The following is a 12593-nucleotide window of genomic DNA, read 5'->3' on the forward strand; positions in this document are numbered from 1 at the left end:
AGTCTGTACAACCTGTGTGTTCTGGCCCATAAGCACTGTGCAGAAACAGGGCTGTCCCAGTCACAAACCACTGAAAATCTAGATCAGTCGTAAAATATCGTTTGATGATAAATGCTGAGTGCAATTGGGGTAACCATTCCCGAGTGGAATGCGTGGAACTGAGAAAATGCAAATAAAAGTGGACTGCCTCTTAACCTCTGGAGCCACCCACCAGAACATATTGGAAGCTCCCACTCTCTCACAACTGCAGCCTAAGTAAACCTAATATGCTTAATACAGCTGCAAGGTTGGGCTATTAGGGGCAAAATGTATCTACCCGTCATGCAGCCTGACAAGGATTGTCTTACATCTGCCTTAACATGCCGCAGCATACGTCCTCTCGATTAGGCTTCTTATCTTCAGCAAGCTATATCACATGCAGGTTGCTGGCAACAGAATGGCCGGGAAGGCAAATGACAGCTCCATCAAATGGCAGCTGTGCTATGACATGTCAGCCAAGACGTGGTGGATGGTGAGTTGGCAGCCAGTCTCTTTTTCTCCAGCGTTTTGTTTCTCACGCCGACTCAATAGATAACGTGAGAGGCATTCACAATTCAGCGATGTCTGTTGTCTTTTCGTAAGGGGATAGCATAGGGATAAATTTGGGGTTTTATGAAGTATTACGTATCAAAGGGTAACGATGTAGGCATGAACTTTCCATCAAAGAGGCTGTGCGACTTTAAAATAAACCTTGTGTTTCACCCCATGTTGTCGTCACTCACTGTGCTTCTAAAACAAGATGATTTATATTTTAATCTTTGTCTCAAATGTTCAGCAGTAGCTGAGAAAAAGGCTGTTATTGTATCAGAAGAGAATATACAAAGATATAACCCAATTGGTGATTTTGGTCTCGGAACAAACTTTTTTCCACTTCTATATTGCTCTATCAAATGCAGCAAATGAATGTCGCTAACTCAGTGGTGTAATGAGTTTGCCTATTCAGTCTGGCTACCACTGTTGATGGAGTAATTGTGCTTCATTAAGGAGAATGCCTATTGTATAAAATAAGTCATTAGATTGTCCATGCGTGAAGATGTTTCAGAATTGTCCCTCATTCACCAGGCTCCAAATGCTCTGCCCTTTATTTGTACTTTCCAACCAGTATAGTGCTTCATTGTATACTTAGTTTTAACCATTGGTGTTTTAAGATTTCTTTGCATACTTCTTAATTTTTTGCAGCAAACTCTAATGCCCAACTATTAGATTTGTTCATTCTTAGCCCTGCAGAGTTTCATACAGTGAGTATTCACACAACAATCAGTCACACTGGTGGCTTTATTGATAGAATCTGTGCAGTTTTTACCGTCTGACTGTTCAATAGTGAGCTGTGATTTTCTTGGTGTGCATCTTAGAACTATTCCGATTTTTTTTTTTTCTCCGGTTGAGGTAGATTTTAGACAGTGTAAATGGGATGTGTAATTATCTTTTGTCTGTCATTCTCCGCTGCTTTGGAGTTGTAAGAGGTGTATAGCTCTTAAGATTGGGATTTGTTTATTGGCAGTCTTTGAATATCAGTTGTGAAGTGTGCCCGTGCAAGCTGATGTTGGGATATGAGGCTTTTTTAAGCATGCTATTTGGTGGAATATGTTCTGTTGATAAAGTGGATTATTTTTCTTGAATGTCATTTGAAAAAGCTTATGTTGTATAATAGCGGAAAAACTATTTACATCTACAAGTTTACCTTGTCAGAACCGTAACAGTTGAATAACTTTAGTTAGGTTAGAAATCCTGTCCTGATATTAAACTATCAAAAATCACTAACAACACAATGCGGCGGTTACTCAGTCACTGGTTCCATTTCTCATTTATTGTCTGTTTCAGACTTGATCATTCTTTGCTCCAAATGATTTGTGTTTTTTAGCTTGCTTCATATCCAAGTGTCTTAATCTGGCCAGTTATGATTAGCAAATATCACAAAATGCAGTGATTTAAAAAAAAAAATGTTTGTATTGATTCATCATTATCTGCAAGTTCAGTGCAATGTTGTCCATCTAATGGTTGAATAGAGTTCTTGTTTGATCAAACAACATGTTTAAGTTGTCTGAGAGACCCTCTGATTTTTGAAGCATAACCTATTACTAATGGTGGCCTGATGGATGTGTATATTTTAATAGATTAAAGCGTTGTTTATACAGTTGTGTTATTTTCCTGCAGTTCTTATTACTGCATGCTAATCAGTTATGTAGCCAGGAATCAAAAATAAACATTCATGGGATGCAGAGTCAGTGATTCTTCCTCTGTTCAACATATCATCTGTGAGATTACTTTGTTTAGCCCTACAGCAAATGAACTCATTAAAATGGTATCACACAAAATAGTTTTCAGATTAGAAAATAAGCAAGTTTGATCCGATCGCAAGCATATTTCACATTAAACAAATGTGAAATGCGTCATCAGCAAATGTGTCGGACTATATTGTTTCCGCTTACAATCAGCCAGTTTGTGCAAGTATATTACAGAGATGAACAAGCAATTGAAATGTGGTCTGTATCATCAATCTGTATTTACTTTGCATTTGTATAATTTCATCTGTGAAAACAATCTGCACTTGATGACATTTGGAAGTACAAAACTTAATTTGCGCAATGCAGAATAGACATCAATAATTTCAAGAAGTCAATTGCAGAGTCAGTTCATTAGATGGTTTCTTTTTGCAGTCAAAATAAATTTGATGAAACTTGTAAAATCGGCAGAAATTACCATTGGAAGTTCTGGGAAGTGCAAATTGAATTTCTGAGGAAATCTGTAGAAATGTCAAAAACATTGCTGTTGAGTCTGACACAACCCACAAAACAGGGACCCCTACAAATTAAACTCATCACTAAGGCGAGTTTATGTTATTTGCCAGCATTTACAGATCTTCACAGAGGCTCTTAAAGTTAAGCTTGTTGTGATGTACAACGGCATTCAAGTTTAGTTTTAGGTTTATTATTGTCATGTGTATCAAGGTACAGGGTACAGCATTGTCTTGCATGCTATTCAATCAGATCATATAATATTATACATCAATACAATCAAGACCAGCTCAAGCACAACAGGTTGAGCAAAGGGGAAGATAGAGAATGCAGTATATAGTTCTCAGCATTGCCGCACATCAGTTCCATAGAAAGTTTATGGTGGAATCAATAAATTGATTATTTTAAATGTCGTGTATTTATAATATTGTATTCACCAGTGAAAGGTTTATTGAACATATAATGTAGAACAGTACAGCACAGGAACAGGCCCGACAACGCACTCTGTTTGTGCCGAAGATTATGCCAAGTTAAACTGATCTCATCTGCCTGTACATGATCCACATCCTCCATTCCCTGCCTATCCATGTGCCTGTGCATAAGCCTCTTAAATACCACTATTGAATCTGCAGCTACCACCACCACTGACAATGCGTTCCAGGCCCCCACTACTCTCTGTGTAAAAAAAAAACTTGCCTTGCTCATCTCCATGCCACTTCTTATAGCTATGCCCTCTCGTGTTGGACATTTCCACCCTGCGAAACAGGTTCTGACTATCAGCGCCTTGAGTATTAGAAAGGCGCTATATAAATCCCATCCATTATTATTATTATTATCTACCCTTTCTATGCCTCTCATAATTTTATATACTTCTATCAAGTTTCCCCTCAACCTCCGACATTCCAGAGGTAGCAATTCAAGTCCATCCAACCTGTATCATTCTAATTAATGTCTGAAGAAGGGTCTCGACCCGAAACGTCACCCATTCCTTCTCTCCAGAGATGCTGCCCGTCCCGCTGAGTAACTCCAGCATTTTGTGTCTATCTTCGTTCACATTAAATCCACCTATTTTCTGCATTTAAATCAATTTTCAAGTGCCTTGGTGGAACAGGTCGAGAATTCTATGAAATATTTTTTACTATTGTCCAAAACTAGCTCCTAAAATGCTGGATAATTGAACTGGCAGAAGGAAGATTTTGTGCTTGGGATTATGCAATGGATATTGAGCAGAAGCACGAAGCATAATTTCACATTAAAATGCTGGGGCCAAGTTGTAGTAAGATAGCCAACTGTGGCCAAAGCTTGAACCTTGCCCAATATGTTTATTCCATGGGCTTAATGGCACATTCTTAGAAAGATTGAGAAAGTTAACTTTGGATCACAAATTTATTTTTATTTAAACCCAGCCCTCTTATAATAGTTAGTAACATCAATGCACAACTGTTATGATCAGAGGCCAAAAACATCGAGCATTCATTTGTTAACTTATGATCCATTTTCATCAAATATAAACGTATAAAGTTTTTATAGACTGTTTCTACCCTGTATCTCTAATCTAAACTAAACTAAAGATAGGAAAGGTTTAGAGGAATACTTATAAACCTACACACGGATACCAAGATGCCCCATCTAACCTTTTATCTGAAGTGTTATCTGAGCTAACCCCATCTGAACTTTCTTTTCTCTCTCGTACATTATATTGTTTACAGTGTACTATGCTTACATATTTTGTTGTGCTGCTGCAAGTAAGAATTTCATTGTCCTATCTGGGACATGTGACAATAAAGCACTCTTGACCCTAGACTAACGTAGTCCCATAAGATACTACTAAACTAAACTAAAATAAACTAAACTAAGACAAAAACCTTCATCTGCAGTTCCTTCATAAACAAAAGATAGGAAAGGTTAAGAGGGATACCTACAAACCCGCACGTCTTTGGGATACCACGATGCCCCATATTCAGTAGCCTAGTCCCACAAGATCCAAAAGGAAGCCATTCAGCCCATCAGATATGATACAGGAGGCGGAAGCGAGATGTGTACAACATCCCTGTCAAAAACAGGACTATCTGCGTTTGTATTATTAAAATATAAGACATGATTGTTATTTCACAATGTAAAAGTTCATTCTGTGGCTGAGGTTTATCAACTAATCTGTATCTAACTATAGTTCATGAATAATTTCACCACTTCATATGACTTACCTGAAAAGGATGAATTTACTTTTCAGTGGTAGTTCAATATCTAATATAAATTGTAACTGGTAAAAAAAATCCTTGGTATTCAGCAGATTATTGCTACTCAGGATACAAACCAACTATGATGAAAACTTTTTGTGGAGACGGAATTGAAACAGGCTGTTCCTTCACTTTGTGTAGGAAGGAACTGCAGATGCTTTTTTACACTGAAGATCGACACAAAATTCTGGAGTAACTCAGCGGGACAGGCGGCATCTCTGGATGAAAGGAATGGGTGACATTTCGGATCAAGAAGAAGGGCCTCGACCCAAAATATCACCCATTCCTTCTATCCAGAGATGCTGCCTGTCCCGCTGAATTACTCCAGCAATTTGTGTCTATTGTCGGTTTAAACCAGCATCTACAGTTTCTTCCTACACAAGTGATAGGTGGATGCATATGAGGTGGGTTTAATTGTCAGATGGGCGGAGTAAATGAGAAAGGCTAAAGATCCTTTTTGTCTCTTATTCATCTATAGCATGTTCCTTCACTTTTCTCAGCTTTGCGGGTATTGTGAGACATAGATAGTGTAAACACCCAGGACCTTTTTCCTAGGATGGTAAAATCAAACACTAGAAAGAATGGCTTTAAGATAAAAGGGATAAAGAAGATGTGCTGGGCGTTTATTTATATACTTGATGGTTGGTGCCTGGAACATGCAGTCGGCATCTGACCTTCAGCTTGCTAATGACCTCTGCCTTTCAACCATGCCCATTCAAGGGTCCAAGCTTTGACAGCCACCAACTGAGACAGAGCTGCTGACATAGACCTGGGTTTCATCCTGACCTCACCTGCTGTCTGTGTCGAGTTTGCACGTTCTTCCTGAGACCACCTGGGTTTCCTCCGGGTGCTCCAGTTTCCTCTCACATCCCAAAGAAATGCAGATTTGTAGGTTAACTGGCCTCTGTAAATTGCCCTTAATATATAGGGAGTGGATGCAAAACGGGATACTGAGTTGGATGATCAGCCATGATCATATTGAATGGCGGTGCAGGCTCGAAGGGCCGAATGGCCTACTCCTGCACCTAATTTCTATGTTTCTATGTTTCTAAAAGTGCGATAACATAGATAGCGGCACGGTGGCACAGTGGCGCAGCGGTGAGTTGCTGCCTTATGGCGCTTGCAGCGCCGGAGTTCCGGGTTTGATCCCGACTACGGGTGCTGTCTGTATGGAGTTTGTACGTTCTCCCCGCGACCGCGTGGGTTTTCTCCGAGATCTTCGGTTTCCTCCCACACTCTGAAGACATAAAGGTATGTAGATTAATTGGCTTGGCGTATGTGTAAATTGCCCCTAGTGTGTGTAGGATAGTGTTAATGTGCGGGGATTGTTGGTCGGCACGGACTCGGTGGGCCGAAGGGCCTGTTTCTGTTCTGTATCGCTAAACTAAAATAAACTAGTGTGAACGAGTGATCGATGGTCAGCATGGACTCGATGGGCCGAAGGGCCAGCTTCCATGTTGAACCCCTAAACTACATTAATATGTAATTCTGCAAGAAAATAGCAAAACAATGTTCGTGTTGTGTTAGCAATTCTTCACCACCAATTCAGTAAAGGTTTCCCATTGTGAAATGGGGAAGTTGTTCCCAGCTCTGTGTTACGGATCCATTACATGAGACTGACATTTCTGCTTGGCAATCTGCTTTGAATGAACTGAGCTAAATCAAATTAACTTGGAAAATTAATTTAGTTTCCAGCCATTGCCCCTAACTTCCATACTGTGGTGACCAAATGAACAGTGTCACAGAAAACTCACAGGATAATCTGAATCAGGAAAAATTAGATGAGTGCTGAGGTGCAGTTGAGGATGTTCTGCTGAGGTGCTCATTGTTTGTTACATCTGGGCCACATTAAGGAGAGATAATATAGTCTCAACATTATGCCACAGGAAGACGGCTTCTCCGGTGCTCTAGGCACTAGATTAGCCTTTGGAGGCTAAAGCAACAAAGTCAAGAAATATAAGATTATTTTCACTGTACTATTATTGGATTTGTAATTACTAAACTGGGGCAAATCAGTTTTATGTTTTGGGGGGCGTTCATCCAAAGCCCCCAATTTCATAAAATAAAACAAATGTTCCAAATACAAGTTCATTGTGCAAGTTCCCATCAGCACAGGAACCCGCACCTTTCCATGTACGGAAAAGGCTTAGAGGGATGTGGGCCAAAACCGGGCAGGTGGGGCGGGTGTAGATCTTGGACGGCATGGACAAGTTGAGCTAAGGGGCCTGTTTCCCTGCTGTGTGACCATGCAGGTGTTTTGGGGCCTTTATAGAATATCAAGCAGACAATAGGCACAAAAAGCTGGTGTAACTCAGTGGGACAGGCAGCATCTCTGGAGAGAAGGAATGGGTGACGTTTCGGGTCGAGACTGTTCTTCAGAGTCTGAAGAACTCTTCAGACTTTTCAACCCTTCAGACTCTGAAGAAGTCGAGTGCAGGAGGCGCTGCGCTCGCCACATGGTCGCCACATGTTCGCTGATGGTCTCTGGTGAGTCTCCTTCATGGTCGCGAGGTGTTCCCGCATTCTGGGAACTAGTCGCGGCCTCAGTACGGTCGCCACAAATTTTTCAACATGTTGAAAAATTTTCTGCAACCAAAAATTGGCCGCCATGGAGAAAATCGATAATCCTGTAGTCATAGTGCAGTTGTAGTGGGGTTGCCATGTAGTTGTAGGTAGTCCAGGTAGTCATAGGTTGTTTTAGTTATTCGCCTTTGCTGACCGGGCATTTTCATTGGCTCATTGGGGGAAAAAAACATAAGCAGGAGTTTTCAGAACCAAGGAAAACCGACCGGTAATGTTAAATGTCCGCCGAACTTCACAGCTGTGTATCGCTGGCTTCTTAAAAGTTGTCTGGCTTCTTAAAAGTTGTCTCCACTCCTTCTCCCCCTTCTCCCCCTTCTCCCCCCTCCCCCCTCTCCCCCCTCTTGCCCCCCCCTCTTTAAAAGGACTTACCGTACACTGTGCTAGTCGTCTTAATTAAGGTGCAAACTTTCCTGTTCATCGCTGTGTGTGTCTATATCACCTTGGTTTTGCACCGTGCGAATTTCAGACAGCGCTCCCCCCGCTTGCCCTTGCCCCCGCCTTTGTGATGTGTTTGTGTGTGTGTGTGTGTTCCATTCTGACAGTCGCCGTTCCAGTTCCCGGTTTTTCAGGCGACTGCCGGCAACTTGACAGTCGCCATCAGTCTGCTGAAAAATCGTCTAAGTGGGACAGGCCCATTACACATCAAGCAGACATTCATGGGTGTGCAAGTTCAGTTTAGTTTAGTTTAGAGATACAGCGTGGAAACAGGCCGTTCAACCCATTGAGTCCGACAGTACACTAGTTCTATCCTACAAGCTAGGGACAATTTACAGAGGCTAATTAACCCACAAACCTGCACGTCTGCGGAAAGTGGAAGGAAACCAGAGCACCCGGAGAAAACCCACGCGGTCACAAGGAGGAAGTGCAAACGCCACAGAGAGCATCCGTAGTCAGGATCGAACCCGAGTCTCTGGTGCTGTAAGGCAGCAACTCAACTGCTGCGCCGCTGCAGAGTTGCATGTTAGTATAGAGTGTTTAATTGTCAACTGCACCAGGACCGCAATAATGAAATTCTACCTTGCTGCAGCTTTACAGGCCCATTAACACAACACGACAAATAGATAAATATACAACAAACAATGGTACAATAAATTATCAGATATACTCGGTAACCAGACCATAATAGTGCAAGCCAAAGTACATTGCACAGTCTTGTATAAAATCCATTTTAACCAGCGTTATCAACTTTTATATTTCCCCCAAGAGTGTTGCTGACTGACTAATGCAGAGGCATTTCTAGACTTGGGGCAATCTTAGATTACTTAACCCTTTCTTAACTAATTTTTAATCAAGATTTAAGCATGTCCAAAAAAAATCTTTAAGCTGTTCAAAGGCAGACAGATTAATTTCATTTTAAACTACCCCAGCTATAGGTTGTGGGAAGAGGCAGCGTGGTTAGGGATTTAGATTAGGCATTCGTTAAATCCTGTGGTTGATTTTATAGTTGCGATTTTAATGAAGAGTAAAGTCAAAAGGTTCATGACAACACCATGTTGATCCCATAAGTTGGGTTAAGTTAAAATCAGGATCTCATAGCTCACGCTGAATCTCAGTGTAGTTACTGTCATCTCTACAAGCATGAAACTAAAAGTTATGGAGTCATACAGCACAGAAACAGAAAGACTGTTTCTTTTCTCCGGAGATGCTGCCTGACTCGCTGAGTTACTCCAGCACTTTGTGCCTATTTCGGCTTGTACTCGCTAGAATTTAGAAGATTGAAGGGGGATCTTATAGAAACGTACAAAATTCTTAAGGGGTTGGACACGCTAGATGCAGGAAGATTATTCCCGATGTTCGGGAAGTCCAGAACAAGGGGTCACAGTTTAAGGATAAAGGGGAAATCTTTTAGGACTGAGATGAGAAAAACATTTTTCACACAGAGAGTGGTGAATCCCTGGAATTCTCTGCCACAGAAGGTAGTTGAGGCCAGTTCATTGGCTATATTTAAGAGGGAGTTAGATGTGGCCCTTGTGGCTAAAGGGATCAGAGGGTATGGAGAGAAGGCAGGTACAGGATACTGAGTTGGATGATCATATTGAATGGCGGTGCAGGCTCGAAGGGCCGAATGGCCTACTTACCTGCACCTATTTTCTATGTTTCTATGTTTCAGCCCAATTCATTCATGCCGAACATGCTCCATCTTAGCTCATCCCATTTGCCTTTGTTTGGCTCAGGGGGAGAATGTACAAACTCTGTACAGACAAGCACCCGTAGTCAGGTTCAAACTCAGGCCTCTGGTGCTATAAGGCTGCAACTCCACCATTGCGTCACCATGCGCCCCTTGTATTGGATTTAATTCAGATGGGAATGTAGAAAGCTGGAGATTTGTTGTTGTGGTATTGGGGATTACACTTGACCTGAAACATCAACAATTCCTTCTCTCCAGAGATGCTGCCTGTCCCGCTGAGTTACTCCAGTATTTTGTGTCTACCCTAGGGATTACACTCCACATAGTCAGACAACACTCAGAAAACCTTTAGAGAATGCTCTCCCCAAACGCGCCAGAAGTTGCAGAGAGTTGTGGATGTAACCCAGTCCAGCAGACAGACCGGACTCCCCACCATTGCCTCATCTACACTTCACGTTCCCTCAGCAAAAATCAGCCAACATAGTCAAGGATCTTTCCCGTCAGACAGAAGATATAGAAGCTTGAAAGCGTTCACCACCAGACATAGAAAGAGCTACTTCCCCTCGGTGTGCAAGCTTCTGAATGGTCCTTCCGTAAGGGGGGGGGGGAGGAATACAGTCTCAATTCTCCTTCCTCATTGCAGACATTGGACGTTGTCTATAGAAGTGTTACGCCACAATGCTAAGAACCATATTCTGCACTCTCTATCTCCCCTTTTGCTCTGTCTATTGTAGACTTTAGAGATACAACATGGAAACAGGCCCTTCGGCCCACCAAGTCCACAGCAAGCAGCGAAAACTCCATACACCAGCACTATCCTATACACTGGGGACAATTTACAATTTACAGAAGCCAATTAACCTACAAACTTGCACGTCTTTGAGCTGCGAGAGGAAACCGGAGCACCGAAAGGAAACATACGCGGTGACAGGGAGAACATACAAACTCTGCACAGCCAACACCCGCAGTCAGGATCGAGCCCGGGTCTCTGGCACTGTAAGGCAGCACTTCTACCGCTGTGCCTCGTCGCCCAGCTTGAGTTTGAGTTTGTACTTGAGTTTGGTTTCTTTATATTCATGTACAGTATTACCTGATCTGATTGAATAGCATGTTAAACAAAGCTTTACACTATATCTCGGTACACATGACAATAATAAACCTAAACCTAAACATAAATCTTTGGTGTGCCTCCACGTTCATGTATAGTGCCTGCATGCAATCAATGGCACTCTGTGTCAATGGAGAGCCAAAGGCTTTTCACGCACAATTTGCCGCTGTTTCCTGGTGAGAGAGAAGGAAATGTGCTCATCTCTTCTTCAAAGCTGCGAATCTTTGATCTCCCTCTGAAACTCTTCCTCCTCAATCTGTCCATGCTGTGCTCCCCTTGTCTTGTCTGCGTTGCCAGGGGAATAATTGTAGACACATGTCTTGGAGCAGTTGGCTGTTTCCAAAGCCTTGATGTGAGGCAAACTCCTTCAGTTCCTCACTGTGGAGTTTCCTCCTTTTAAAGATATCTAGAAAGAGCAAACAGGAAGTACGGTGAGGCAAAAGGAAATAGAATCAATTAGCAACTATCCTCCAGGTTTAGAGAGGTATGGGCCAAACGCAGGTAGATGGGACTAGTGTAGATGGGGCATCTTGGTCAGTATGGACATTGGACTGAAGGACCTGGTTCTATGCTGTATGACTCCATGAATCTATAACATGGCGTAGAGATGCAGCCAGTAGAGCTATTGCCCCACAGCACCAGAGACCTGGGATCGATCTTGACTTCCAATACTGACTGTGTGGAGTTTACATGTTCTCCCTCTAACCGTGTGGGTTTTCTACAGGTGCTTCAGTTTTCTCCCACATCCATAAGATATGTAGGCTTGTAGGTTGTAGAAATAAGGAATTGCAGATGTTGGTTTACCAAGGAAAGACACAAAATGCTGGAGTAACTCAGTGGGTCAGGCGGCATCTTTGGCGATACATGGTCGGGACCCTTCTTTAGACCCATCTGAAGGAGGGTCTCGACCTGAAACATCACCTATCATTCGTTGCTGCCTGACCCGTTGAATTACTCCAGCACTTTGTGTTTATCTTCTATTTTGTCGGTGAGTTGTCAGCACACTTGGCAATTAAACACACTTGACTCTCTCTTGACTTGAGAAACAAGGCTTCTTCACACAACTTCACTTCATTTCGGTTTTGGTTGTTCCGTGTTTACTCGAGAAATCACTGTTGTCTCTTTAGAAAAGCTGAAGTGTGTGTGTGTGCATGGACGGCAGGCTTTGATCTTAGCTGGGAACTAAGAAAATCTCAGCTCTGTGTCACCAACACCTACCGACTAATTAGTGCAGCACTCAACATTTAAATGAACCTTTGCTTTTGCTGGCAGGGATTGTGGTAAACTTAATCACTCCCCAAATTACCCTACAATATAACACAGTATTCTGTTCAAGTCATTCATCAGGCCACCCCAGAGGGTGACAGAACCAGCAAAAAAGTCAACATAAAGATTGCTTTATTCAAATTCTTCCGACTTACACACACACACGCGCACACACGCGCACACATGCACACGCGCACACACATGCACACACATGCACACACATGCACACACATGCACACACATGCACACACATGCACACACATGCACACACGCACACACATGCACACACTTGCACACACGTGCACATGCACACACACATGCACACACATGCACACATAAGCACACATAAGCACACACAATCTCGTGAGCTGTTCTGAGATAAATTGGAAGGAGTTATTCTGTTCACCACGATACAGTAGCCATTCCAGGAAAACTCTGAGAATCTGCTATCCAGTTGTTTGGAACTCCCAATGGTTAGGCATCCAGCTAGTAGATTG

The 12593-nt window shown here is 42.4% G+C and overlaps 1 protein-coding gene across 3 annotated transcripts in view; it reads left to right on the plus strand.

Annotated features, from left to right (window-relative positions):
- The first annotated feature begins 263 nt into the window (after positions 1-263).
- nfic (nuclear factor I C) overlaps positions 264-12593 on the plus strand; it is a 453772-nt gene continuing 441442 nt past the window's right edge. Inside the window, exon 1 of one of the 3 annotated variants that reach the window (XM_033046834.1) lies at positions 264-511. In XM_033046834.1, the coding sequence (XP_032902725.1) occupies positions 416-511 (96 nt within the window). In that variant the 5' untranslated portion in view covers positions 264-415. The remainder of the gene's footprint in view (positions 512-12593) is intronic. The other 2 variants (XM_033046836.1, XM_033046830.1) reach the window with 2 other exon arrangements.

Source organism: Amblyraja radiata, chromosome 29 (assembly GCF_010909765.2).
Source record: "Amblyraja radiata isolate CabotCenter1 chromosome 29, sAmbRad1.1.pri, whole genome shotgun sequence".
NCBI classification, from domain to species: domain Eukaryota; kingdom Metazoa; phylum Chordata; class Chondrichthyes; order Rajiformes; family Rajidae; genus Amblyraja; species Amblyraja radiata.